Source organism: Berghia stephanieae, chromosome 4, assembly GCF_034508935.2.
Source record: "Berghia stephanieae isolate SIO BIC M18660-M18661 chromosome 4, UCSD_Bste_1.3, whole genome shotgun sequence".
Lineage (NCBI taxonomy): Eukaryota > Metazoa > Mollusca > Gastropoda > Nudibranchia > Aeolidiidae > Berghia > Berghia stephanieae.
The window spans coordinates 16,679,020-16,705,013 of NC_088363.1; the positions used below are offsets into that span (position 1 = coordinate 16,679,020).

General features: G+C 35.7%; 1 protein-coding gene across 3 annotated transcripts in view; it reads left to right on the forward strand.

The window, feature by feature from the left end:
- Window positions 1-16,338, forward strand: part of LOC144970115 (putative serine carboxypeptidase CPVL) — a 75,760-nt gene extending 59,422 nt beyond the window's left edge. For all 3 annotated transcript variants that reach the window (XM_078909352.1, XM_078909353.1, XM_078909354.1), the window contains 7 exons: window positions 1,628-1,694; window positions 2,560-2,667; window positions 4,204-4,332; window positions 7,405-7,479; window positions 8,375-8,548; window positions 9,687-9,866; window positions 12,207-16,338. In XM_078909352.1, the coding sequence (XP_078765478.1) occupies window positions 1,628-1,694; window positions 2,560-2,667; window positions 4,204-4,332; window positions 7,405-7,479; window positions 8,375-8,548; window positions 9,687-9,866; window positions 12,207-12,347 (874 nt within the window). In that variant the 3' untranslated portion in view covers window positions 12,348-16,338. The remainder of the gene's footprint in view (window positions 1-1,627; window positions 1,695-2,559; window positions 2,668-4,203; window positions 4,333-7,404; window positions 7,480-8,374; window positions 8,549-9,686; window positions 9,867-12,206) is intronic.
- The last annotated feature ends 9,656 nt before the right edge of the window (window positions 16,339-25,994 follow it).

The following is a 25,994-nucleotide window of genomic DNA, read 5'->3' on the forward strand; positions in this document are numbered from 1 at the left end:
AGCGCTGTATGAGTAAGTTGCCATTTTTTTTTTGTCTTAGTGATAATTAGCTGCTAGAAGCTGTGGACTGTACTGTAAAAAATAATAAACAAAATTGAATAGACGGTGGTCCATCTGGTTTTTATATGATCTAATTATATTTTTATTGTTTTTGTTATTGGCTGAGGAAGAGTTTTGAGCCTGAAATGTTTCGTGTTTGGTACTTTGTCCTCTTTTGAAGCTGTAATATTCATTTTTGTTTATTTAATTTTTTGTCTTGTATGTTTACACAATATTAAATCCAATTTAGGTCCACCCAAGCCAAAGCTGTGTATTTAGATTTCATGTGGTTTTTTTTTTCCTTTTCTTCTTTGTTGTCATTCCAAGGAAGCTAAAAATTATTTTATAGGATTTAAAATTGAGGGATTTTGCAAGAGGTGTACTGGGTGAGCATAGAGAAAGCAGATTTCTACAGGTACCAATAGCTATAAGTTTTGCGTTAGTAAATCCCACTTAGTGCTTGAAAGATACCTGCTTCCGCCTGGGAGGAATTTAGTGCTTATGAAAGGTTCCTGATACTGGTACTAATCAGTCTTGGAGGGAACCATAGAGGTCATTTGGGATGTTGTCTATCCCTCAACGTCTTTTCTACCCCTCCACATAGCACTTTGCTCTTACTCTTGAATAGGTCCATTTTTGTTTGCCTTAGCCAGCTTTGCATCTTTTGTCAGTGAGTTTTCACCTCCCCCCCCCCCCCCCCCTTGTTAATTGTCTCTGTTGTATTAATTAATGTAATTTGTCATTGATACATGTTATGATAGCATTTGAATGTATCCCATTTTATGAAGGACTTGCGTCTTGTATCTGTGTTGGACTTTTGGTCTCAGAGATTGTAACAAATAAACGTCATTCGTTTTGTGCTGTTCTTTATATATGGGTCACATTTACTCCCTTTATCTTTCTCTCCAACAATTCAATTGCTCCAGGAATCTTATTTTATTTTCTGTTTAAATTTCTTCCCTTATTGATGCATGATCCAAGTTTCAAATCAATATTTGTGTGCTGTAATTGGTCTCCATTGTTAGGAAGATTAACAGAAGCATGAAGTGAACCTCACAGAATAATTAGGTATCATGACCGATTTGTTTAAAGTTGCCTTTCATTTACATGGACTTTCTTTATTGATTAATCTCTGACATCATAACACCACGTGCTGATTAACAATTTATTGTAGTTTGTTAAGGAAAAAAGATGGTTTATTTATCCAATATTTTATTTAATATGTGTAACTTATTGATTTTATAAAGGATAATATTTCTTTTGTCCATTCAGAACTCATTGACTTGACATTTGTGAATCTAATAATTTTTTAGGATATGGTTTGTGTTTCTAATCATGCTCATTTTTTCAACATCAGAGAGATATTATTGATTTCATGTAATTTTGTAAGCTCCATTTATTTAAGCAATACTAACGATAGGATTTGAAATCCACAATGATATCTTCTTTTTCTTGAAAAAGTAGAGGCAGATTTTGTTGGAGGAGATGTTTGGTAGAGGGGGAGGAGGGGGGGGGGGGGGAGGGTAATCAGTCTACTGTGTATCATATACTTTAATTCATTAAAGTATATTGAAAATAACTCTTTCAGATTCATGGACCAGTTTTACGAGATCTTCCAAGATTCCAAAGCTAAAGATCTTTACATCTGTGGTGAGGTATGAAAGGCGACATATCCTTTGTCTGAGCAATTTGAAAAAAAATAAAAATCTAAATGTTATTTGGCTCTACCTCAAAGAAATAAGCATATATCACTTCATATGCCTGTGTTTTTGTTCAGAATTGGTTGCTGATTGACCAGTAAATTTTCACTTTTTCTTCACTTTGAAAGATTGTTCTTTTTATCTAACATTGTTTCATTTTTTTGTTCTTTGAGTTTATTTTAGAGGTTTAGGTTTATAAGAACATTGAGTTGGATTTTTTTTTGCTTTTATCTTTTATATGTTGAGGACAAAGTATGGGTCATATTGCATTAAAACCTAATCTGTTTGAATACAAATGGTTTCTACAGAGAATAATAAGGATATAACGATGATAACGATATTATGTAAGTTGTTGAAGAAAAGAAAGGTCAGCCCCATAGAAATGGTAGCAACAACTATGTTAGTCTACATAAGAAAATACTATAAAATAGTGTTTTAAAAAAAATGTTTCTTTTCTGTATGTCTGATAAAGACCTCAGTCTGACAACTGAATGGTCAGAAGTAACACAAGACCAGTGGTGGGGTCTTTGATTAGTTGATGGTTGGAATAAGAGTGGATGGGGCGTTTGGCTCTCGAATATTTTTTCGAAGTAGCTGTAGCATGATTGTACGGTTGGTGAGCTCATCAGTCATAAGTAATTTTTAAAGGGAAAAAAATGTCTTTCTCATTTTGTATATTTTTAGTCTTTATATTGTCATTTTGTATATTTTTAGACCTTGTATTTGGCATTTTATATATTTTTAGTGTTTATATTTGTCATTTTGTATATTTTTCCTATGGAGCCCAACATATTAAAAAATTTTTTTGTTTATTTTTCAGTCTTATGGAGCCAAATATGCATCAGAGTTGGCAGGACTTATTAAAAGGGATAGATCAATGAATTTAAAAGGAGTGCTTCTTGCTTCAGGACTTATGAATCCTCGGCAGGTAGTGATTTTGATAAGCTTTTATAAATTAATTTTTTCCCCCCCCCCCCCCCCCCCCCCCCCCCCCCCCCCCCCCCCCCCCCCCCCCCCCCCCCCATCTCTCCTCACGCGAAGTGTTGCTCTTCATAACCTTATTAGATAGATCTCTTATGTGAAAACGTTCTTCAATTTTTTTCTTAACTTGACCATGTATGTAGCGCAATATCCTCTAAACTTGCTCAAAGGGCTTTACAAGGGGTCCCTAACCAACAGCAACACTTAACATGTAGGACAAGACATGATGTTTGTTAGGCAATATTCCAATTTTTTTTTACAACAGAGACAGAGACAATGTTTTACACAGCACGGTGAGAGAATGTAAGTAAAGAGCCTTTTCTAAGGACTTAACTATGGGCTGCTCAAAGGTGGACCTGAACTCAGAACCTTCTTATCCGAAGGCGAGTATCATACCACTATACCACATCTTCTCATCAGTTGCAGTCATCGACAAGTCAACTTCAATGCAGATATGCCAACCAACAACTACCTTGACAATTCATTTTGTTCATATTTTTACTCAGAATGAGCATATTTTTTTTTCATCTTTTCAATCAGAGATTCATCTGTATATTTTATATATAATAATAATAATAATAATAATAATAATAATAATAATAATAATAATAATAATAATAATAATAATAATAATAATAATATAATAATAATAACAAGAATATTTGTATGCACATAATCTTATGTTAAAAGATTCTAAGCACTTTACAATTTGAAAATAAAGTCATTACCACTTCCAAAAAAAGGAATAGATAGATAAAACTATTTTGACATAGTGAAAGATATAAACAAACTCTGCTATTCAGAGGTTTGAATATACACAGGCATTTCCATGTTGATTACTTGTGTAACTCTGGGTGGGGATCCTGACCTCCCATAGTGGGCAGGGGGGTACATACTGTGTCTTCTATCCCCTTATATCTGTTTTCCAACATGCTTTCTGTCTTTGTCTTGGAATGAGATTACTTGGTTTTGTCCTGGCCCTGGCCCGAGTCCTGGCTGGGAGGGAAACAGTCAAATGCATAGTTATTGTTTTGAGAGATGATATTTTTTTCCTTGTAAATCATCTCTCTGTTATGTATTATTATATTTATTTTTAATGTATGATGTAAGCATCTGAGTGTATTCCTCCTTGTTGGATTTTGTGCTTGTGTCCGGATGAGACTTATAGGTGATCTCAAGCTAAGTACATTGATGGTATGCTCTTGGAATCTACATCTGATCTCTATTTGTTCCCAATTCCCCTTTGTCTTACTCTCTCTTGGGTGCTTTAATTGTAATTCTAGAACTTTCGACTATCTCATTTTCTTCCTTTTTACTTGCGCTGATATAACCTAAATGTGTTGCAAGTGCCGTAAACAAAACAAACTTGTGTAACTATTTATTAAGCCAATCTGCAATCTTATGGTGAATGCATCTCAATGACAAACTGCATGCAATCTGTTTCAAAGCTGAGAATGAGTACTACTTTCTTTCAAATCTATAGATGCTGCCCTTGACACCAGACTTCCTTGAATCTATTGGTATGTTGAATGAAATGGAAGCTACAAAAATAAGGTACACAGTGTTGCAGAGTTTGGAGAATTATGAATCCAATCCCAAGGGAGCCCTAATGGTATGGACCGAGCACATAGAATTGTTGGTGCTGATTTTACCCATGGTAGTGCAAGATGCAATTTCATATTAATCATCTCTACTGTCGTGTGGTATATGACACTACCCCCCCCCCCCCCCCCCCCCTCCCCCTCCCTCCCTCCAAAAAAAAACAAAACCCAAAAAGCAAATGAGTTTTAAAAAAATGCAATATCAAGGGTCCCAAGCCAACAGCAACACTTAACATATGGGATGAGACATGACGCTTGTAAGGTACTTTTACAATATTTTTTCCAATGGAGATAATGCTGTTACTGGCCAAGTAAAATTCATTTTACACCTGCCTATGTTGAGAGAATGTGAGTAAAGAGCCATTTCCAATGACTCAACTATGCGCTGCCAAAACTGGGATTTGAACCAAGGATCTACTGGTCAGAAGGCAGGTGTCATACCACAAGACCACACAGCCACACTAGCTCTATAAGAAAGGGACATAAAAGCTTTTGAACACCATATTATGCCTTGTCAAAATTTCGTTTGGTCTATGATGTTGTTTCTTGCTCATTTAAATGTTAACATTTAAAGCCGACGATATTTTTTGGTACGTTGTCTTTAATAATTGGGATTTGATGTTTGTTTTATACCCACCGACCAACAAGAAAATCACCTTGTGGTCTGCATTGTATGGAAACTTAGCTGTTATCTGGCTTTTTCTTTTTTCTCTCGAGTTTCTGGCTGACTCAAGAGGTATATTTTTTTTCATCTAGTATTGGTCTTTAAATGTGTTATAGTGTTTGAAAATTCTGATAAATTAATGGTGATCAGATTTTTCCTTTTATTATTATTTAAACAATTGGCATTTGAATAATGGTCTAAAAAAATATAGCATAATGCTAAACCCCCCCCCCCCCCCCCAACCTCAAACTTCCAACATATTTGTTTCCTGTATTGACTCAGGCTTTGCTGATCATTGTGCCTTTTTAAATGTTGTTTCTAGCCACGTTAAAGACAAGAGGACTGTTGGCCATTGTTGAAACTGAGAAAATCAAGTTTTAAAATTGGAAGTGTTGTCTGTGTTATGAGTTCCTATTCGATTGAAAAATTTCAAAAATAATCTTGATGTAGTCATGGGTGGCATATTGTTTGCTGGCAGTGACATTTCAAAATTAATATTGATTTAGTCACGGGTGCTAGATTGTTTACAGGCAGGCCAGCTTTTCAGAAATGTCCATACATATAAGTTTGTTCGGATTTTCTTTTTTTTTTTTGTGTGTGTGTGTGTGGGGGGGGGGGGGGGGGGGGGTCTTTTTTTGTTGTAAAATAAAAAGGTTTGCTGGTTTTTGCTGGTTTTTCCCCCCAAAATTTCAAGTCTTGCAGGTTTTTTAAATAGGCATTGGTGCCTGTGTAGTTTTAAGAATAAGGAATTCATACCAAATGAACAAATGATTATCAAGGAACATTGTGACAAGAGATTACTCAATATTGAGGTTTTGACTTATAATTGTATTATGTCTTTTTGCATTCTCGCAGCTTTTCTGTACTTCTGTTTTCTATGCTGTTTTTCTTTGCCGTCTTGAATTTATCAGTGGAACAGTGGAGTTAAATCACCCATTTCTGTATCAATGAAACTGCTTTTCCCTGTATGACAAAGTTGGGAATTTGGGAATTGTCTGAGTTCTATTGTTATTGAAATAAATCAATTCTTGTTCTTCTTCTCAGATGCCTTTATATCTGGACTCCTGTTTCAAAGATGAAGATACTCATCTTTTTGAGTTTTTCTAGCGGGCCAAAAAGTTTTTTTATGTAGAGAGGTTGCAGAGGGCCATATCTTTTCTCTATGGGTTGTGTATTTTTTGCATCGCTGCAGTATATGCTCTGCATCTTCTTCCTCCTCACCACATGAGCAGACTGGCGACTGTGTCAGTTTCATGTGTCTGTGCAAATACTTTTTGAGTCTATTGTGTCCTGTCCTGAGGCGGAACAAGATTACTTGTTCATGTCCGGGCAGTATATGGTAATCATCTGAACGCATTGTAGTATGAAGGCTCTTAATTATGCAGAATGTTTTGTCATTCCTTCAATTGAGTCAAGCGAGAGAAGCTTCTCATCTGAGCAGTAGTAGTTAAACCTCCATCATATTTTGTCGACTATAACCTTAACTTTAGGCTTTTTTGATTCACCAGTAAATCTTCCAGTTTCAATTGCTTGTAATTCTTTCCTCACAAGTGTAAATACACCTTCACGGTCATTTAGAAAATGTTGGTATCCTCTGATTTTTAGTTTTTTTTTTTTTTGCTTTTTGTAGATGAGTTTCTTGTATACAGCAGACATCAATCTGGTGACATGTGAGGAAGTGGTATAATGCATCTGTTTTGGTTGCATTCAGCATTCCAATGCATTATTCTTAAATTTTCTCTTCTTTTGTTAATATAGCCAGTAGCTTTCTTTCCTTGTCTCCTGACTCCACAAGGCAAAGGAAGGTCCTCCAGCAGTTGAGGCAGACTCATGGAGCCCATTGCTGCCTCTGCCTGGCAGATCTCCACAGGGCGAGCACCATATCATTGATTACATACTCCAGATATCATTATTTGCGTTTGCATAATGTTGTGTTTGAAAGTGCACCCCCTGGCTCAACATGTCCGACTTCAGCACTTTGCTCATTTCGGGAGCTCCCTGTTGTTTTGCTGTTACCCTAGCGAGGGTGGGTAATGGTTACCCGGCCTTGCCAAAGGGCCCCACCCCCCACCATGATTAGGTCTGGGACTGCCTGGGGATCCGCTGGGTTAGAGTGTTTGTCTTCTCCTGGTGCTTGACAATTCCTCCTGGCAAGTGACATGGTTCTTCGGGAAATAAATTAATAAAATATGGCTTTAGAATTGTGCCTTGGGATATGAATGGTTGTGAAATACTATTAAAATTTTCCATATAGCTTAATTAGGAATGTAGTTACAGATATTTCTGTACAACATAGCTGAGGTAAAAAAAAATGTTTTTGAAAACTTTATTACAGTTATTTCACCAACAGTCAGCGCAACATCTGACACCTTTTATCAAGCCATCAAAAATTTATCTATTTGTTGTTATTCTTATCTAGGATATCTTGTCAGCCATCTTTGACAAGTTAAAGACAGTCATGGGGAATGAAGGTACAAGCATTCTGCACACAAGGGTGAGCTTTCCACTGACTTTTCTCATTTTTTTTTTTTTTTGGTTTTGTCATAAGCTGAGGTCATCTTCATAACCACTACCAGTGTGGCTCAGTGTACAGTCTTTGCTTCGTACCCAAAAGGTAGTGAGTTTGACTCCCCGCCTCGTTGTGTGGCCTTGAGCAAGTCACTTCGCACTAGCTCACTTTGCAGCGCTGCACTGTGGCTGATGCCTGGGTTATTCCAGTCTTCCCTTGGGATAGACCCAAAAGACAAATTTCCCCTTGGGGATGAATAAAGGGAATTTTATTTTTTATATATTTTACCCATCAAAACAACCTTGAACATCATTCTTTTCTTGTTATTAATGATGACATCATCATCACCATCATCATCATCATCATCATCATCATCACAACATTCATTGTCATCATTCAAAAATCTTCTTTGTCTTTTGTAATTCAGTTGATTCGTTGAAAATCTAATGACCTTGAGATGATGTGTGGTTAATTAATTATTATATATAGATGTAAGAGATGTGCGGCTAAGTGGTCTTGTGGTATGACACTCTCTTTTGGATTGGAAGGTCCAGAGTTTGAGCCTCGCTCGGTGCATAGTTGAGTCCTTGGAAAAGGCTCCTTGCTCACATTCTCTCACTGTACTCAGGTGTCAAATGAGTACCTGGTTGTTAACAGCTTTGTCTCTGTCGGTAAAAAAACTGTAATATCGCCTAACAGGCGTCGTGTCTCGTTCTACATGTTACGTGTTGCTGTTGGTTAGGGACCCCCTGTAAAGCACTTTGAGCACATTTAGTGGATATTGCGCTATATAAAAACTCAATTTTATGATGTGTGGTTAATTAATTATTACATATAGATGTAACATACTAACCAATTTCATCAATACCATGGGTTACAGGACCACAACTGGACATTAGGCACATACTTGAATCAACCAGCAGTTCAGAGGGCCATACACGCCAAGCCTACACCATTTGTTATTCAGAATAAAAGTGTAGCGCTAGACATGGCTGAGGATTTCCTAGATGATGTTCAAGATGTATTGAAATCTTTACTAAACGCTGGTGTAAAGGTAATCAGCTTCTTAATAAATGTGATACAGCTCAGGGACACCTGGTATGAGTCATTGATATCATATTTTTAAGTTAAATTGACGGTTTTTGTGCGGCTATGTGGTCTTGTGGTATGACACTCGCTTTTGGATCGGAAGGTCCTGGGTTCGAACCTCGCTCAGTGCATAGTTGAGTCCTTGGAAAAGACTCTTTACTCACATTCTCTCAACATACTCACGTGTAAAATGGGCACCTGGTTGTTAACAGCGTTGTCCCTGTCAGAAAAAAAATTTCTAACAGGCGTCGTGTCTCATTCTACATGTTGACAACAAGACATGAAGCGAATAGAAAAGTGCCAGAAGACAACAGAGAATAAAAAACTTTCGCGGCGGTGGTGGGGTTCGAACCTGCGACCCATTGGTTCGACAACTCCGCCTGGCAGGTGAGAGCGTGGCTCTACCATGCGAGCCATCCACGAACACAAAAATATTCGTTTCAAACTCAAAGTCATTACTAGATCCCTTCTCACCCACTTCTTGAGACCGCCGATTCGTTCGTACACCACCATCGCGAATAATTTTGACCAGCAGTCAAGCCAATAGCCAACACTCTCAACACAAACATATAACATAGAAACGATTGAGACACTGAGTATGCTCCGGTGCATGGGGTGAATTTTAATTCAGAAAAGTGAGTGGAGCAGGCACTTATGTTGGCAACAACATTCTACATGTTAAAGTGTTGCTGTTGGCCAGGGACCCCTTGTAAAGCGCTCTGAGGATGTTTAATGGATATTGTGCTATATAAAAGCTCATTTTTTATTTTTTTGAAAGAAGAATATTCCCATCTGTTTTCAAAAGTCATATGCTGGTTGGGGTCGTTTGACCTTCTGTGCCCTTTATCTGTTTTGGCATGGGTTTGTCCTGACCCTTGCTGCGGTTCTTGGTTGAGAAGGAAACAGTCAAATGTGTAATATTAGTTTTGGGAGATGATTTTCCTCCCCTTGTAAATGATCATTCCGTTATTTATTGTTATTCTCTCTCTCTCTCTCTCTCTCTCTCTCTCTCTCTCTCTCTCTCTCTCTCTCTCTCTCTCTCTCTCTCTCTCTCTCTCTCTCTCTCAATTTGTTCTTTTGTTCTTTTGTCTTTATTATTCTAGGTGTTGGTATACAATGGGCAATTCGACCCAGCAGTGTCTGTGCCAATGACAGAGAAATTTCTCTCCACCCTAGAATGGTTTGGCAATCGGGAGTATCTGGCTGGAGACAGCAAGGTTATATGGAAGGATAATAACGGAATAGTGGCTGGTTATGTCACAAAGATAGCCAACTTTACAAGGGTAAGTAGAGAATGGGTAAAGGTTGATAGTTGCTGTGGGTTCTACATTCTTGGTTTTATCTTTGAGATATTTGACCACAGGGGCAAAACATCTGGTTGTGTGATTGTGTTAACAAAAGTATTATTGTTATTATTATTATTTATTATCTTCATCATCATCATCATCATCATCATCATCATCATCATCATCATCATCATCATCATCATCATTATCATCATCACCAGTCTTCTTCTTCTTCTTCTTCTTCTTCTTCTTCTTCTTCTTCTTCTTCTTCTTCTTCTTCTTCTTCTTCTTCTTCTTCTTCTTCTTCTTCTTCTTCTTCTTCTTCTTCTTCTTCTTCTTCTTCTTCTTCTTTCCTTCTTCTTCTTATCATTTTATTATTATTATTATTATTATTATTATTATTATTATTATTATTATTATTATTATTATTATTATTATTATTATTATTATTATTTTATTATTATTATTATTATTATTATTATTATTATTATTATTATTATTATTATTATTATTATTATTATTATTATTATTATTATTATTAATTTTTAAAAAATAACATCAACCCAAGAAAAGCCCAAGGCCCAGTTGGAAATTGTGGTCATATATTAAAAGAATGTTCCGACCATTTAGAACCAGTTTTTAGAGAAATATTTCAAAATACATTGGATTATGACAAAATTCCAACAATATGGAAAACATCAACCATCGTGCCCATTCCCAAATCCCCCTTGACATCAACATTAAATAATTTCCAACCTGTTGCTTTGACATCCATCACCATGAAATGTCTAGAGAAAATAATAAAATGTGTTCTTCTCAATGACATTAATAAAACATCTACTCCAATTTTTCTATAAACACTCACAAGGAGTTGACGATGCACTTGTGACCTTAACTTCCCACCTAGACAAAGCATCAGGATATTATGCCAGAATCCTCTATTTAGATTTTTCATCAGCCTTTAATGCTATGAACTCAACAGTTATTAATTAATAAATTACAAGAGATTGGAATTAACCATTTGATTTTTAAATGGATTCAAAACCTCCTCGATAAAAGACCTCAGAGTTCTCCTCGTGTCAAAGCTGTCAAATGAGAGAACACAGTCAAACGGATGTCCTTAGGGTTGTGTAATGTCACCTATTCTTTACATTCTATACACCAATGACTGTCCATCACTCCGTTCAAACTGCCAAATAATTAAATATGCTGACGACACAGCGATTATAGGTCTTCTCAACCATTATGATGAAAGCATAAATAAATATTTTGATCAAGTTGATTTATTCATTAAATGGTGCTCTGATAATATGCTTCACTTAAATATCACAAAGACTAAATAACAGATTTTTTACTTTGCACTTAAAGAACAAAATGAACATGTGAAATTAAATATAAAAAAGCGAGGAAGTAGAAGTAGTAGATAAATTTAAATACTCTCTCACTTTACAAAATCAGATAGATTTTATTAACAAAAAAGTGGGGCAGAGATTGCATCTCTTGAGAAAATTTAGATCCTTTGAAGTTAGCGAAAAAAACAATGATCCTATTGTATATCTCGCTTATAAGAAGTGTAATTTCCTTTGGTATTGCTATGTGGTATGGTAACTGTGGGGTGAAAGTCGAAAGAGAAGAATAAAATCCAACATATAATATATATTGCTGGGAAAATAGTTAGATGTAATTTTTTAAGAGCATTTGAATTCCACCAGAAAAATATCCTCAGAGTAGCAAATTCTATACTTACCCAACCATCCCACTCCCTTCATCGTTTATTTAAGTTGTTACCATCTGGTAGACGTTTCGAAGGCATTAAAACTAGAACTAACAGATACAAAAACTTTTTTATACCCACAGCAGTAAGAGTACTAAATGAAAAGAAGTAATGTATATAATATATCTGTTACTGTTATTAGACATTGCCTGATTATGGAATATTGATTCTCTCTCTCTCTCTCTCTCTCTCTCTCTCTCTCTCTCTCTCTCTCTCTCTCTCTCTCTCTCTCTCTCTCACGACACACACACACACTCTATCTATCTATCTATCTCATCTTCTCTCTTCTCTCTCTCTCTCTCTCTCTCTCTCTCTCTCTCTCTCTCTCTCTCTCATATATATATATATATATATATTATATATATATATATATATATATATATATATATATATATATATATATATATATATATATATATATATATATTTTATATATATTATATAAGACCTGAACAGGCTCGATTCTTGCTGTAGAAAGTTTTTAACATGTGGCCATAGTTCTTCTTTTACATTTACATATATAACTCCACCTTAATTTATTGATGATTTTTTCCCATATCCAGGTAATTCTACGCAATGCTGGACATCGCACAGCCATTGATCAGCCATTTTTTGTATTGGAAATGGTGAAGAGATTTGTGTCAAATCTTCCTTTCAGTGACGTCGACTCTTCTGGCTGTAACAGCAGTGATGATTTGGTCTAGGAATTTATTATGGTTGACATGATCATCTAGGGTTTTTTTATTCCTTTAAACTTAAAAAATAAATCATCATCCGCTAAAATTGAACTTGACATATCTCAGTATAATGATAAAAATGTCACATTTTAGAATGTAGTATAAAATTTATTTAAGTTTTGTATCATACGTACATCAAATACATATTACAATTAAAATCAGCACTTCCACAGTTGTCTTGCAGAGATTAGTGGGTGGCTTATCTGACACACGCATTCCTTTAATTTTTCTCTATTCTTTGCAAGTGTTGACTAATAGTGAAGAGTTTATTCAGTTACAGCTCAAAGCCATCATATTCATATACCTTTGTTTGGGACAACAGGGAAAGATATGCATGTTTATGGTTTATATATACAAGTTTATATATATCTTAACAGCTGTTGTTTTCTTTCCTACTGGCCTTTCTTCCATTGTATTTAGAACAATCTATTCGTTGCTTGGATTGGTTGAAAATTATTCATTCTTTATCAGGTTTAATAATGAAATAAAACAAAACAAAACAAAAAGCAATTCAGTGTTATTTGTAATTTTATATGATTTTGATGTTTTTCTTCATCTTATAACACAGTCAGGGCTTAGTGAGTAAAGTAAACAAGCAATGCATGGTTATCATCGCAAAACTCTTGCATTAAATTTTATCCTTGGTCAAGACCTTTACACACATAACCGAATTGACTCAAATGTGAATAATAAAAACCAAACATGACTTTAGGCAGTGATGGGAATCATAAAAGTGCTGTTATAAAAGAGGATGGGTGTTTGGGATGGTACTTGTACAATATGAGAATTGGATGTAGTCCTTCAGACTCATTTGGCCCACGGAGACAGAGTTTATCCCCGTTTTTATAGCATGCAACGGACAATAGCAATTTCTTGCTACCCTTTGGATAGGACGCTAGTCTATTGCAAAGCAGTTTCCACCAGGTTTTACAGACCTAGCTACCCTATCACTGCTGGTTGGACAGGGGGGTCAGAAAAAAATCACGACTACCCTCGGGATTGATCTTGGTCCCTTTGTGTGTGAAGTGAGTGCTCTAACAACTGTGCTATCGGGACCCACAAAATTGGATGTTGGTTCTAAATATTTCTTTTTGAGGAGTATAAAAGTAGTATTGTTAAATTAATTGAGCATCTGAAACCATGAAAATGCACCACTTGTATTTAAATATCTTAAAATCTTTAGATCTGATAAAGTGTAAATGGTAACTTTTTTCTATTCCATTCAACTCTTTGAATGATTTTTCTGTGCATCATAATTTCTATTTAACTTTACAGTGCAGCATGGAGATCTCAAACAAGTTGGTACCAGGCCTGATTTACGTTTGTTCGAGATTTCTAAGTTTTCGAGATTTCCCTATAGTGTATGTTACAAGGAATATGAAGAAGAATGTGAGGGAGGGGGTAAATGTGTGTTGTTTTGTTGAGGTTCCATTATAATGGAGTGTAGCGTTGAGTGAGTCTTGTTTCTTTCAATAATCAATAAAACAATGTTCCCCTTTAGGTGTGTTATAATAAGAAGACAAAGCCAGCACTTCCCATTGTTGATTACACACTCGGCATGCAATGTTTTTAACCTATGAAACCCTACCATTCCTCTTCCTGCCTCTCTTACCACACCATCATCCCCTCCCCTAATCACTTCTTTGATTCTAATACAATAACAGTAACTTAACAGCCTCAGGTTATCATTCCCCCTACTGGTACTGGTACACATTAGAGTGAGACATTGTGTGTATCAGACACTGGTCAAACATGCTTTACCCCCCCCCCCCCCCCCCCCCCCCCCCTTCCCTTATACTTATATACACATAATCATACTCCACCACACACACACACGCTTAACATTTATGGTTTCAGGTCATAGAGAACGATGGCAGTTCTTGTTTCCATTTAATACAAGCATCAGGCAAAAGAATTATGCGAAAGTTCAGGTACATTTTGTTTGAGATTTCCGTATTACCTCCAATAGTGTTCAAGATTTTCATGTTGTCAGTTCAATGAAAATAGGGGATTAAAAATGAGACGGGGAATTTACATATGTTCGAGATTTTCCGTGCTGCACTGTATTTTCATTAAATATTGATGTCTTTCATAACAATGATGTAAATTATGAAAGTTTGTATTGTATGTACATAATTGATTCAGATAACTCATTCGCTTACTTGCATCACTTGTAAAATAAAATGATACGCTGTTGAAAAAAATTTCATTTGTGACCAATCATTTCAAAACAGTATCATGTTGGGATGAACCCGATCGACTTGCATATGTTTACAGGTCTGATAGCCTAACCCAATTATTGAATTTTTTAAACATTGTTGCAATGGACAATATTTTTGCATTGGTTTGTGAGTATTTCCATTACAACAATGAGCCCATAACAATTTGGGTTATCAGACCTGCCAAGAAGAGTTCATCGAACCCGATGCTTAAAATTCAATATTAGCTTAGGTTATTGAACTAGAGTCAAAACAAATCCCTTCATTTAGGAGAACTGGTACCAAGCTACTTGAAGCTGTGGACTGTCAAAAGTAATCAATAAAAATGAGTCTAACAGCTTCGGCACATGACAAATATTACCCTGACGTTCTGGGTGGGGATCCTGACCTCCCGTAGCGGGCAGGGAGGTACATCCTGTGTCTTCTATCCCCTTATATCTTATCCAACAAGCTTTCTGTCTTTGTCTTGGAATGAAGTTACTTGGTTTTTTCCTGGCCCTCGTCAGAGTCCTGGCTGAGAGGGAAACAGTCAAATGCATAGTTATTGTTTTGGGAGATGATATTTTTTTTCCTTGTAAATCATCTCTCTGTAATGCATTATTATATTTGTTATTTTTAATGTATAATGTAAGCATTTGAGTGTATTCCTCTTTGTTGGATTTTGTGCTTGTGTCCGGATGAGACATATGTGATCTCAAACTAAGTACATTGGTGGTATGCTCTTGGAATCTACATCTGATCCTTATTTGTTCCCAATTCCCCTTTGTCTTACTTTCTCTTGGGTGCTTTAATTGTAATTCTAGAACTTTTTACTATCCCATTTTCTTCCTTTTTACTGGCGCTGATATAACCTATATGTGTTGCAAGCGCCGTAAAACCCTTAAAAACAAACAAACAAAACCCTGATGTTGATCTGTTTTTTTTGTAATGTACACGGTGCCCTTAAAGTCTGGGAGCATAGTATTGGTAGTACAAATTCCTCTTTAAAAAACTAATCTTATTCAACTGGGATTTAAAGAAATAGCATGTCAAAAACACTTGACCTCTTCATCCCAAGAACCATTAAGGAATGGAACACATTTTCACCAGAAATCCTATATAATACCAACAACAACAAATTTGGTCAACTATTAAACATTTATATTTCAACTCAATAACACAATTATGGAGACAGTCACCACATAATTGTATAAAATCTGCAGTGATGGGTAATCCGCCTTTTGTAGATAAAGACGTTGAACTTGAACTTGAAAGTATCTTTCTGCCAAATCCCCACAATAAAAAGCATATAATATGAATAAATAGAAAGAGATAGTGAAATATTATGAACAGCCTGTATTTATGTTTTCATTGTTTTTTGTTGGTGGCTGAGGAAGGGTTTTTGACCCCAAAACGTTCTGTGTTTGGCATTTTGTTCTTTTTTGAAGCTGTTATATTCTTTTTTGTTTCTTACTTTATTCATGTAGGAGAGTGAGTTTTGTAACTCAAACGTCCCAAAAAAATTTCATTTCCCGTTTTTAATCATTTTGACTTTGTTCAAACTCATTCTGACATGATGCTGTATCAGTAGGTTGGATCACATTTGAAATTTTGTCATTTATGTTTGGAAGAAAATTTGAAATGACGACGTGAAAGCTTGGGTTTGGGTTTGAGTGTTGTATTTGTATCCAGTGTAAGTGAACATTTTTTTCTTTTTTTTTAAATGTTGAATATTGTTGAATAAAATTGTTTTATTATTATTTTTCCCTGCTCGACTTTCTTTATATTTGGAGGTAAAAAAAAAAAATTAGGCTTATTGTTAATTCTAAAAAAAAAAAAAAAATGTTGAAGTCGATTGAAAAGTTGGTAAATCTCTTTGTGCGAAATCGGAGAATAACTGGGTTTAAAAAAATATTATGATTTAGTTAATATAATAACATTTATAGAGTGCCAATCTCAACCTAACGTGCTCAATGGTTCTTTACAAGACAAAGTTGACATCAAAAATTTAAGAAAATTTACCGACACCTCTCTGCTCATTCCTATCATTTCCCCATAAGACATCTTAATATGTACTTATGCACTGCTCTGCTTTCTACTCGAAAATTGTCCCCTCATCTATGGTGGGGTCTTTTCATGGCCGGATTCATTGGCAGGGAGGGAAACGATTAAATGTATAGTCGTTTTTGGGAGATGGTATGTTTGTCCTCGTATATCATCTCTCTTTTGTGGGACGTTAGATTTGTTGTTCTAAATTTTGTATTTCTCTCACAAGGATTCTGTGCTTGTGTCTTGGTGAGACTTTTAGGTGACCTCAAACTAACTACATTGATAGTTTGATCTTGGACTTGGAGTCCGTTTGTGAGCCCTATTTGAACCAGTCACTTTTTCTTCGGCGCGTTTGATCTTACTTAAATCTATATTTTTGTTACAGCCCCATATATATTTTAAGAGCCGCTGAAATGACCTACAAACATATACACGTGCACACACAAATCAATAAAATTCACTCAGTTCTTAAGTCTCGTTAAGATTTCACTTTCATCTTTCTGTACTCATCACTACATTCACTTTGATCTCTCTCTCTCTCTCTCTCTCTCTCTCTCTCTCTCTCTCTCTCTCTCTCTCTCTCTCTCTCTCTCTCACTCACACACACACATACACACACACCTGGGTGGGGTTCCTGACCTCCCATAGTGGGCAAGGGGGTACATACTATGTCTTCTATCCCCTTATATCTGTTTTCCAACATGCTTTCTGTCTTTGTCTTGGAATGAGATATCTTGGTTTTGTCCTGGCCCTGGCCAGAGTCCTAACTGGAAGGGAACCAGTCAAATGCACATTTATTGTTTTGGGAGATAATATTTTTTTTCCTAGTAAATCATCTCTCTGTTATGTATTAGTATATTTGTTATTTTGAATGTATAATGCAAGCATTTGAGTGTATTCCTCTTTGTGCCCGGATGAGAATTATAGGTGATCTCAAACTAAGTACATTGGTGGTATGCTCTTTGAATCTACATCTAATCCCTTTTTGTTCCGTTCCACTATGTCTTACTTTTTCTTGGGTGCTTTAATTGTAATTCTAGAACTTTTTACTATCCCATTTTCTTCCTTTTTACTAGCGCTTATATAACCTAAATGTGATGCAAGCGCCGTGAACCCTTAAAAACAAACAAAACACACAAACACAAACACACACCATCTTTCCTTCTCTCAAACAGACCTAAATCTATAAAGTGGATCATATCCTTTTCACATCAGCCATCATTCTTTAGACCTGTAAATTCTCAGTCAATTAACTGAAATCAGTCAATTTGTCAAATTCAAATATTTAAAAAAAAAAGGAAAGAAAGAAAGAAGTGAAGAAAGAAAGAATTCACAAATCGTAGTCGAATGACCGTAAAGTAATTAGGAGTGTTCCATAACGCTACGCATAGCTCATGGGAGCCGTTAATATTAACGATGGATTTATTGCCAAGGCTAAGCGGCGCTTTTTAGAATTGGCGTGACTGAACACATCCCAGTGTAATTTCACACAGCCTTCGTTAAATTATTTTTTCACTTTCCAACCTGTCGTGATCCCAACGGTAGCCAATTTTAACTGAGCCGCCGAGCGATAAATTTCACTGTTTCGTCTAAGCCAAAATTGACCACAATTACAAGCTGGGTTTTAAAAGTATAAAAAAAAAATAAAATGCGAATGCCGGAAGTAACATCTCTAGTAGATGATGGAGACACCTTTAAATCGAAAGTTAGATTAGGATAGATTGCTACAAGCACATTTCGATTGCCTCACATTGTAAACAAACTGGTTGACCGTTTCTTCATTGTTTGAGTACCTGATTATAAGGAACAATGGTAAGTAGCCTAATTAATTCCCGTGCAAATCAGGACGTTTTCTGCCATTGTTTTGCTCAAGCCCAAGCGAGCTTGCTGTTTTGTGGCGATTTACCTTCATTTCGATTCTTTGAATTTTTCCGCTACGCCACGCCTGCCGAAGTTTCTTCTTGATAATTCACTTCTACTTAATAATTCAGTGTATTGGCCAGAAGTCATATTTATTTAAGTTGTTTTTTTCTCTGTCATTTACTGATTGAAAATCAAGTTTGCTCATTGCTACATTATTCTAATGTTCTCACAATGGCTGAGCTGTTCGTGGATCGCAATTCAGACTTGTCGAGCATCGATAAAGTTAAAGATGTGAGTGTGAGGAATAAATTCGATTGGTCATGGCTAGAAGTTAAAGATGATAATGGTGATTATTTTTCTGACTATGTCAAAAAAAAAATTCCAGAGGCAGGAATATGACTTTGATGAAGTCATCTTTACCTATATGAATGACATGCTTATTTAGCATTCCTTCTACATCAAATTATGGCAGTCATACTTCCAGTAAGAAATAACACCCACTATTTTAATGTATTGTATTTATCACTCTCCTCTCCAATGATGCCCTTATTTTTTAAAAAATAATTGAATCTTCAGTTTGTCGAAGAGTTTCAGTCAATTTTTATAGAGCTCATTTACAGGTCTACATTCTCTCTCACCACCACCACCACTATCATCATCATCATCATCATCATCATCATCACTGCCACCACTACTACAACTACCACCATCGCCACACCATCATTTCATGAAGCACCACCATTACTACAACCACCTCCACTACATCATCATCATCACCATCATTGCCACCACCACTACGACATCATCACTATCACCATTAAAACAACAATCACTACCACATCCTTACCACCACTACTACAACATCCTCCAACACAAAATTATCACAACCACCACAACCACATACATTATCATTACTGCCACCACTACAACAGCCACCATCATATCATTATTACCACCACACCTACCATTCATTTTAATTCTATATTTTATACGTCATAAATTGGTTTTGGAACTTTACTTGATTTGAAACAAGGGGTATTAGGATGACTATAGATCTCAATAGATTATATTTTGTTTGCAGAAATTCCTGTTTAAGCATTGAAATTGTTCGGAATTGTTTCTGAAATTTACGTGAGCCAAATTTTAAGTTGGCGTCTCCGTCAACTTGAAACAATGGGATGTGGGCATTAGTGAATCTGTGAATACGGGAGATGTATGTGGCGACTACCACTACTACTACAACCATCATCACATCATCATCCTTACCACAACTACTACAACCACCACCACATCATTATCCCTACCACTACCATTACTACAACCATCATGTTATAATTACACTTTCAGTTTTTTTAATTCCTCCGAGTGATGTCAGAAATTGCTGGGAGACACATTTTGGATTGCATCACAATAACTTTTAATGAAATTTAAATTTATAGGTTATTTTTGCATGGATGGTTCTTGATCTAAGCGCTGAAAAATTTCCTCCTTTTTCGTGACCAGTCATTCTCCCCCCTGATATTTGAGTAGTTGGAGAAGGCTCTTTACTCACATTCTGTCACGTACTCGGGTGTAAAATGAGTACCTGGTCATTAACAGCGTTGACTCTGTCCGAAAAAAATGTAATTTCGCTTTGCAGGCGTCATGTCCCGTCCTAAATTTTAAATGTTGCTGTTGACCAGGGACCCCTTGTAAAGCACTTTGAGCACGTTTAGTGGATATAGCGCTATATAAAACCTCATTAAAAAAATATTTTTTTAACTTTTCCTTTATTGTTTTTAACTTCAGATCTACAAATTTTCCTCTGACATCATGCATTTTATTGGCACTGAAATGACCTAATACTAATAGTGTCGCATGCGCTGTAAAACGCCAAAAAGCAAACTAAACAAAAATTAGTCCTGTTGTGGGAGTTTCATGGTGCTTGCAACATTTTTGCCATTCAGCGCCAATTCTCAAAGTGAACAAGATAATAGATCTGCGCTAACTAGCTTCAAAGAGAAAGGAAGACAAAAGGGTTGGTTCAAATAGATCCAAGAGCAATCTCTCCGTTCATCTTTTTTTAAGACCATCTTTATCTTTATCTTGAGCTTTTATATAGCGCAATGTCCACTACATGTGCTCAAGGCGCTTTACAATGGTTCCTGACCAACAGCAACATGTAATATGTAGAACGAGACATGTTTGTCAAAATTACATTTTTTCCGATAGAGACAACGCTGTTAACGGCCAGGTACTCATTTTATGGTGTATGGTGAGAGAATGTGAGTAAAGGGCCTTTTCCAAGGACTCAACTATGCGCCGAGCAAGGCTCGAACCCAGGACCTTCTGATCCGAAAGCGAGTGTCATACCACAAGACCACATAGCCGCAATATGGGAGGAAATAACTTGGTTAAAGGCAGGGATTCATATAACTGGTTTGTTATATAAGATTTGGAGTGTAGAAATAGTATTATGACAAATGGGTAAAAGACAAAATAAAAATAAAGAGCCAAAGTTTTAAACAACTTACTTTGATATTTGTATTAAAATTATTTTATTTGTCAACAGTTCATAAAGAAATCATAATATGTAATGGTCATAAAATATTGAAATATTTGAATCAAGATGCTGTACTGTAATACGAGGACAATCTTAAAAAGCAAAAATAGTAAGTTCCAGTTGCCTAAAACGAATAGGTATATGTAGTTTAGATTCTGAATATTTCGCGATGCTTGTGAGTAGTCAGACACTCTTTGCTATGGCAAGTGTTTTAATTCAATATGGCCTACCACCTCAAAACGGTTATTATTATCATAATCAGGTTGATTTAGATACTGAAAATTGAATTTATAGCTAATAAAAATATTATACTATAGAGAAGTTTTATTTGTTTCATAAGGAAGATTTAATAAAATAACCCATTTTATCTATTATTGAACGATTTCGATTGACACATCAATGCACATATCGGCACCGTTCATTAACATCACACAAGGATCACGACCGCTTGCTTTTGTGTGTGTTTTTTTTTTTTTTTTGTTGTTTTTTTTTTGTTTTGTTTTGTTTACTAACTATTGTTTACGTCATAGCGTGTCGGTTACTACTGTCAACTTGTCACTTGTCTGCCGAATTCAATCCACGTTTTCGCCGCACTTTTTTCGCAAAATCATATATCGTCAATCGTCATCATATCTATTTTCAACCACATGATGGATTCTCAAAATAAAAAAAAATAAAGAGGCTGATTATTGAGACTAAAGTCTCCATCATAGAAGAAGTGGAGAAGAATGAGGCTAAGATTGCCGAGATATGTCCACGCTTTATGAAGTCCGGGACTGTGTACACTATTTTGAAGGATTGTCGATGTATTTAAAGGGTCTAAATTAGATGATGCCGTTCTTTCCCTTAAAAATCGCTCATAACAAGAGCTCGGGAATAACAAGAATGTATGCTTGGAACGGAGGTTCTCGTTATAACCGAACTCCGCTGTATATGTAGTTATTCCTTTTGAGTTAAAAAAAAAATAAATCAATGTTTATGTTGGATGGGGATGAATTTTCCGGGAAAATCCGGAAAATGGTTGGTAAGGAGAGAGTTAAAGTGCTGATCATTTTTAATTTTCAAGTCACTTTCAGGGATCTGGTAAATCTCGACATAAAACTGTTTTCATACAATGGGTCACAAATGATTGAAATGAGAGAATTAGAAAAATGTCCGTTGACAACATTCAATAAGTACTTTTGTACATCACAACCTTGCTTGTCTGATTTATATCACTGCTCCAGAGAAGCTCTGCCTTTTGCTATCCCTAAGGAGCACACAAAAGGTGTATTCAACTGAGAACATGTAAATATTATAGGCTGTATGATTATATCGCCTTATTCTATGACTCTAAGCATGAGAATAAAGTATTTGGAAAGCATATTTTTTTTTCAAAATTGAACAATAAATTATAAATTCTAACTCAAATTAAATGTTTTTAAGGGTTTTAAGGTGCTTGCAATATATTTAAATTATTTCAGCGCCAGTAAAAAGGAATATGGGATAGTGAAAACAACCTGGATTTACAAGTAAATGTACCAAAGAAAAAGAGGATTGGTTGAAATAGGGAACAAGTGTAGATTCCAAGAGCACACTATCAGTGTACTTAGTTTGAGATCATTTAAAAGTCTTATCCAGACACCAGCACAGGATCCCACCAAGATGAATACACTCAAATATTTACAGAATATATACAGAAAGAAAAAATATCTAACAATACATAACAGAGAGATGATTTATAAGGGGAAAACATCAACTTCCCAAACTAATAATAGACACTTGACTGTTTCTCTCTCTCGGCTAAAGACTGCGGCAAGGGCCAGGACAAAACCAAATAATTCCGTTCCAAGACAAAGACAGACAGCAACTCAAAAAAACAGATATAAGGGTACAGTAGATACATCAAGTGACCTCCTGCCCACCGTGGGAGTTCAAGGGACCCCCACTCAGCAAAACTATATTAAATTAAATCTTCCCTTGATACATTTTGAGACAAAAAAAAGAGACATTTCTGTGAGTCCTGAGTCCCTGAAAAATTCCATTCATTCATGCTTCCTCTTCTCAAAATTAAAATTTATTTTACTCATCCCAATGGGGAAATTTGTCTTTAACTTTAAGATATGCTTCACGGGAAGTTTTAAACATCTCAGACGTCAGCCAATTGTGTAGCGCCCCTCTTAGCGTTTACTTCTGTTCTCTGATTGAATTAATCCACATCTTTATTTTTTCGTGGGTCTTTAACTCTAGATTGATATTTAATCTATAGAATCTCCCATGTTCTTTTTTTTTCTGGCAAGGATATAACCCGATTAAGTACACGTCGATATAAACCAATTGCATTGTTATCATCGTTCAAATTGTACACAATTCAAAATTTGAGTCATACGTTATACAGTTAAATCTTTGAACACCACTTTCAAAGTACTTATTTTTTCCAAAGCAGTTCACTCAAGCCTAGGTATCGCTAATTTAGTTCATAATAAGATAATATATCTTCGTCTTAAGATATTGAACATGAAAATTTTTTGTTTGTTTCACTTTCAGAAAATAAAGTTGTGAGCGTTACAGCCTGTGTCTTCACATAACAGTTATTTACGAAAGCACTAAATTAGAAAAGGACAAGGGGTTGGCATTAAGTAGGTTTGCTTTTTAAGAATAAATATCAGAAAATTATATTCTTGTAGAGCAATATACAATTGAATACGTGGTTGAAAGGAGTTGTTGTTTATTTGCCTCGATATGCATATTATATAACTATCAAATTACCGTATTACCCTTTGGGTAAAAACCGACGAGCACTTACTTACAGGTGTGATAACCCAATCTCTTATGGGCTCATTGTTGAAATGGAAATCTAAAAAAAAAAAGACACAATATATTGTCCATTACAACAATGTTAAACTCGGCCCCTAATTGCGTTCGGATGGCAGACCTGTAAATATGTACACGTCGGTAAAAACAAAAAAATATATAGAGGTTTTGGACATAATATTGAGTAATCTAGATATCGGTTATGTAAGGAATTTGCCATTTCGTAAATTTTAATGTGATCAATCGTCTCGAATTGGTATATTATGCTGGGAAGGTTTTTGTGATTAAAATTGAATTTATAGCCAAAAATATAAGACTAGTACTAACATCTTTTGATTTATTTTTTAAAGGGTACCCGTGTTTGGATTCTTGTTGAGTAGATTTTAAAACATCTCTTGTAAGTGATTTTCCACACGGCATTGTGAGTGTGAGATGCCTAGGGGTTCCATTGAGGAATATAGATAAGCCATCAAACAGACGTCTGATGTCAACAGGAATCACCCATGTTGTGACAGTGAGATATCGTCACCTAGGCATTCCATTGAGGAATATAAATAACCCATCAAACAGACGTCTGATGTCAACAGGAATCACCCATGTTGTCACACACAGTGAGATATCATCACCTAGGCATTCCATTGAGGAATATAAATAAACCATCAAACAAACGTCTGATGTCAACAGGAATCACCCATGTTGTGACAGTGAGATATCGTCACCTAGGCATTCCATTGAGGAATATAAATAACCCATCAAACAGACGTCTGATGTCATCAGGAATCACCCAATGTTGTCCTAAATGAGTAAACTGGAGTTTGTTTTGTTTGTTTTTAAGGGTTTTGCGGCGCTTGCAACACATTTAGGTCATATCAGCGCCAGTAAAAAGGAATAGGAAAAAGTTCTAGAATTACAATTATAGCACCCAAGAGAAAGTGAGACAAAGGGGAACTGGGAAGAAATAGGGTGCAGATATAGATTCCAAGAGCACCAATGTACTTAGTTTGGGATCATCTATAAGTCGCTTTCGGACACAAGCGCAAGATCCAACAATGAGGAATACACTCAAATGCTTACATTATACAAATACAATAATACATAACAGAGAGATGATTTACAAGAAAAAAAAATATCATCTCCCAAAACAATAACTGCGTTTGACTGCTTCCCTCTCAGTCAGGACTCAGACCAGGGCCAGGACAAAACCAAGTAATCTCATTCCAAAGCAAAGACAGAAAGCAAACCCCACCCAGAAACTGGAGTTTAATAATCTTGCCCAAGGAAACCAAAACAATACAAAACAAAAGTGGCTGAAGCGGAGCTTGAACTAACCAAGGACCTTCCAGCAACTACTCGGCCGCTGCCCCCCCCCCCCCCCTCCTCCCCTTTCTATGTTTAATTTAGGAGAAAGAATAAAATTAAAATTACAGAGCTAAAAGAAAAACTGCTTCAATTGATAATGTTTACATTGTATTCACTTTTGTTCACCTGACTCATCCCGATATGCTACCGAATTGAGACGACGAGTCACGATTTTTTGAACCAGTTAACTCCAAAATCTGGAAAGACACGTATTTGAATATTTGGCCAGAAAACGTGTCCTTCAAATATCGATCAATTTGAATGACCCTCATCTTGGTAAAAATCTCTCAAACCTGGTTCCTTGCGAGGTCCGAGGTTTGAGAAGTTTTTGTTGTTGTTGCTAAGATGAAGGTTATTCAAATTGATCGACATTTAGAGGACGAGTTTTCTGGTCAAATTTTAAATATGTGTCTTTCCAGTGTTCGGCAGTTAACTGGTAATCATCGGGATTTCTGGTTTAACAAATTTACACCGATTTTTAGCTATGCCAAAATAACAGGCATATCGTGTAATGATAATAATAACAACAAGGCTCTGGAGCTAAGGAACCTACATGTCAAAGATGTAGTAATATTTGATAACTGTAGGAATAATATTTTGACATTCTTAAATAACATAGCTATTTATATTACAATTGTTCAATTTTAAAAATCAAAAATAAACATATAAAATAACAATGTTATTTTATTATAAAAGACCATTCAACCGCTGGAATATGAGATGCGATTATAATCTGACCGACATACCAGAATCAGATCTTATCATTCTCCATAAGAGAGCAGTAACAGCTATGTTCCTCAATGGAAACGG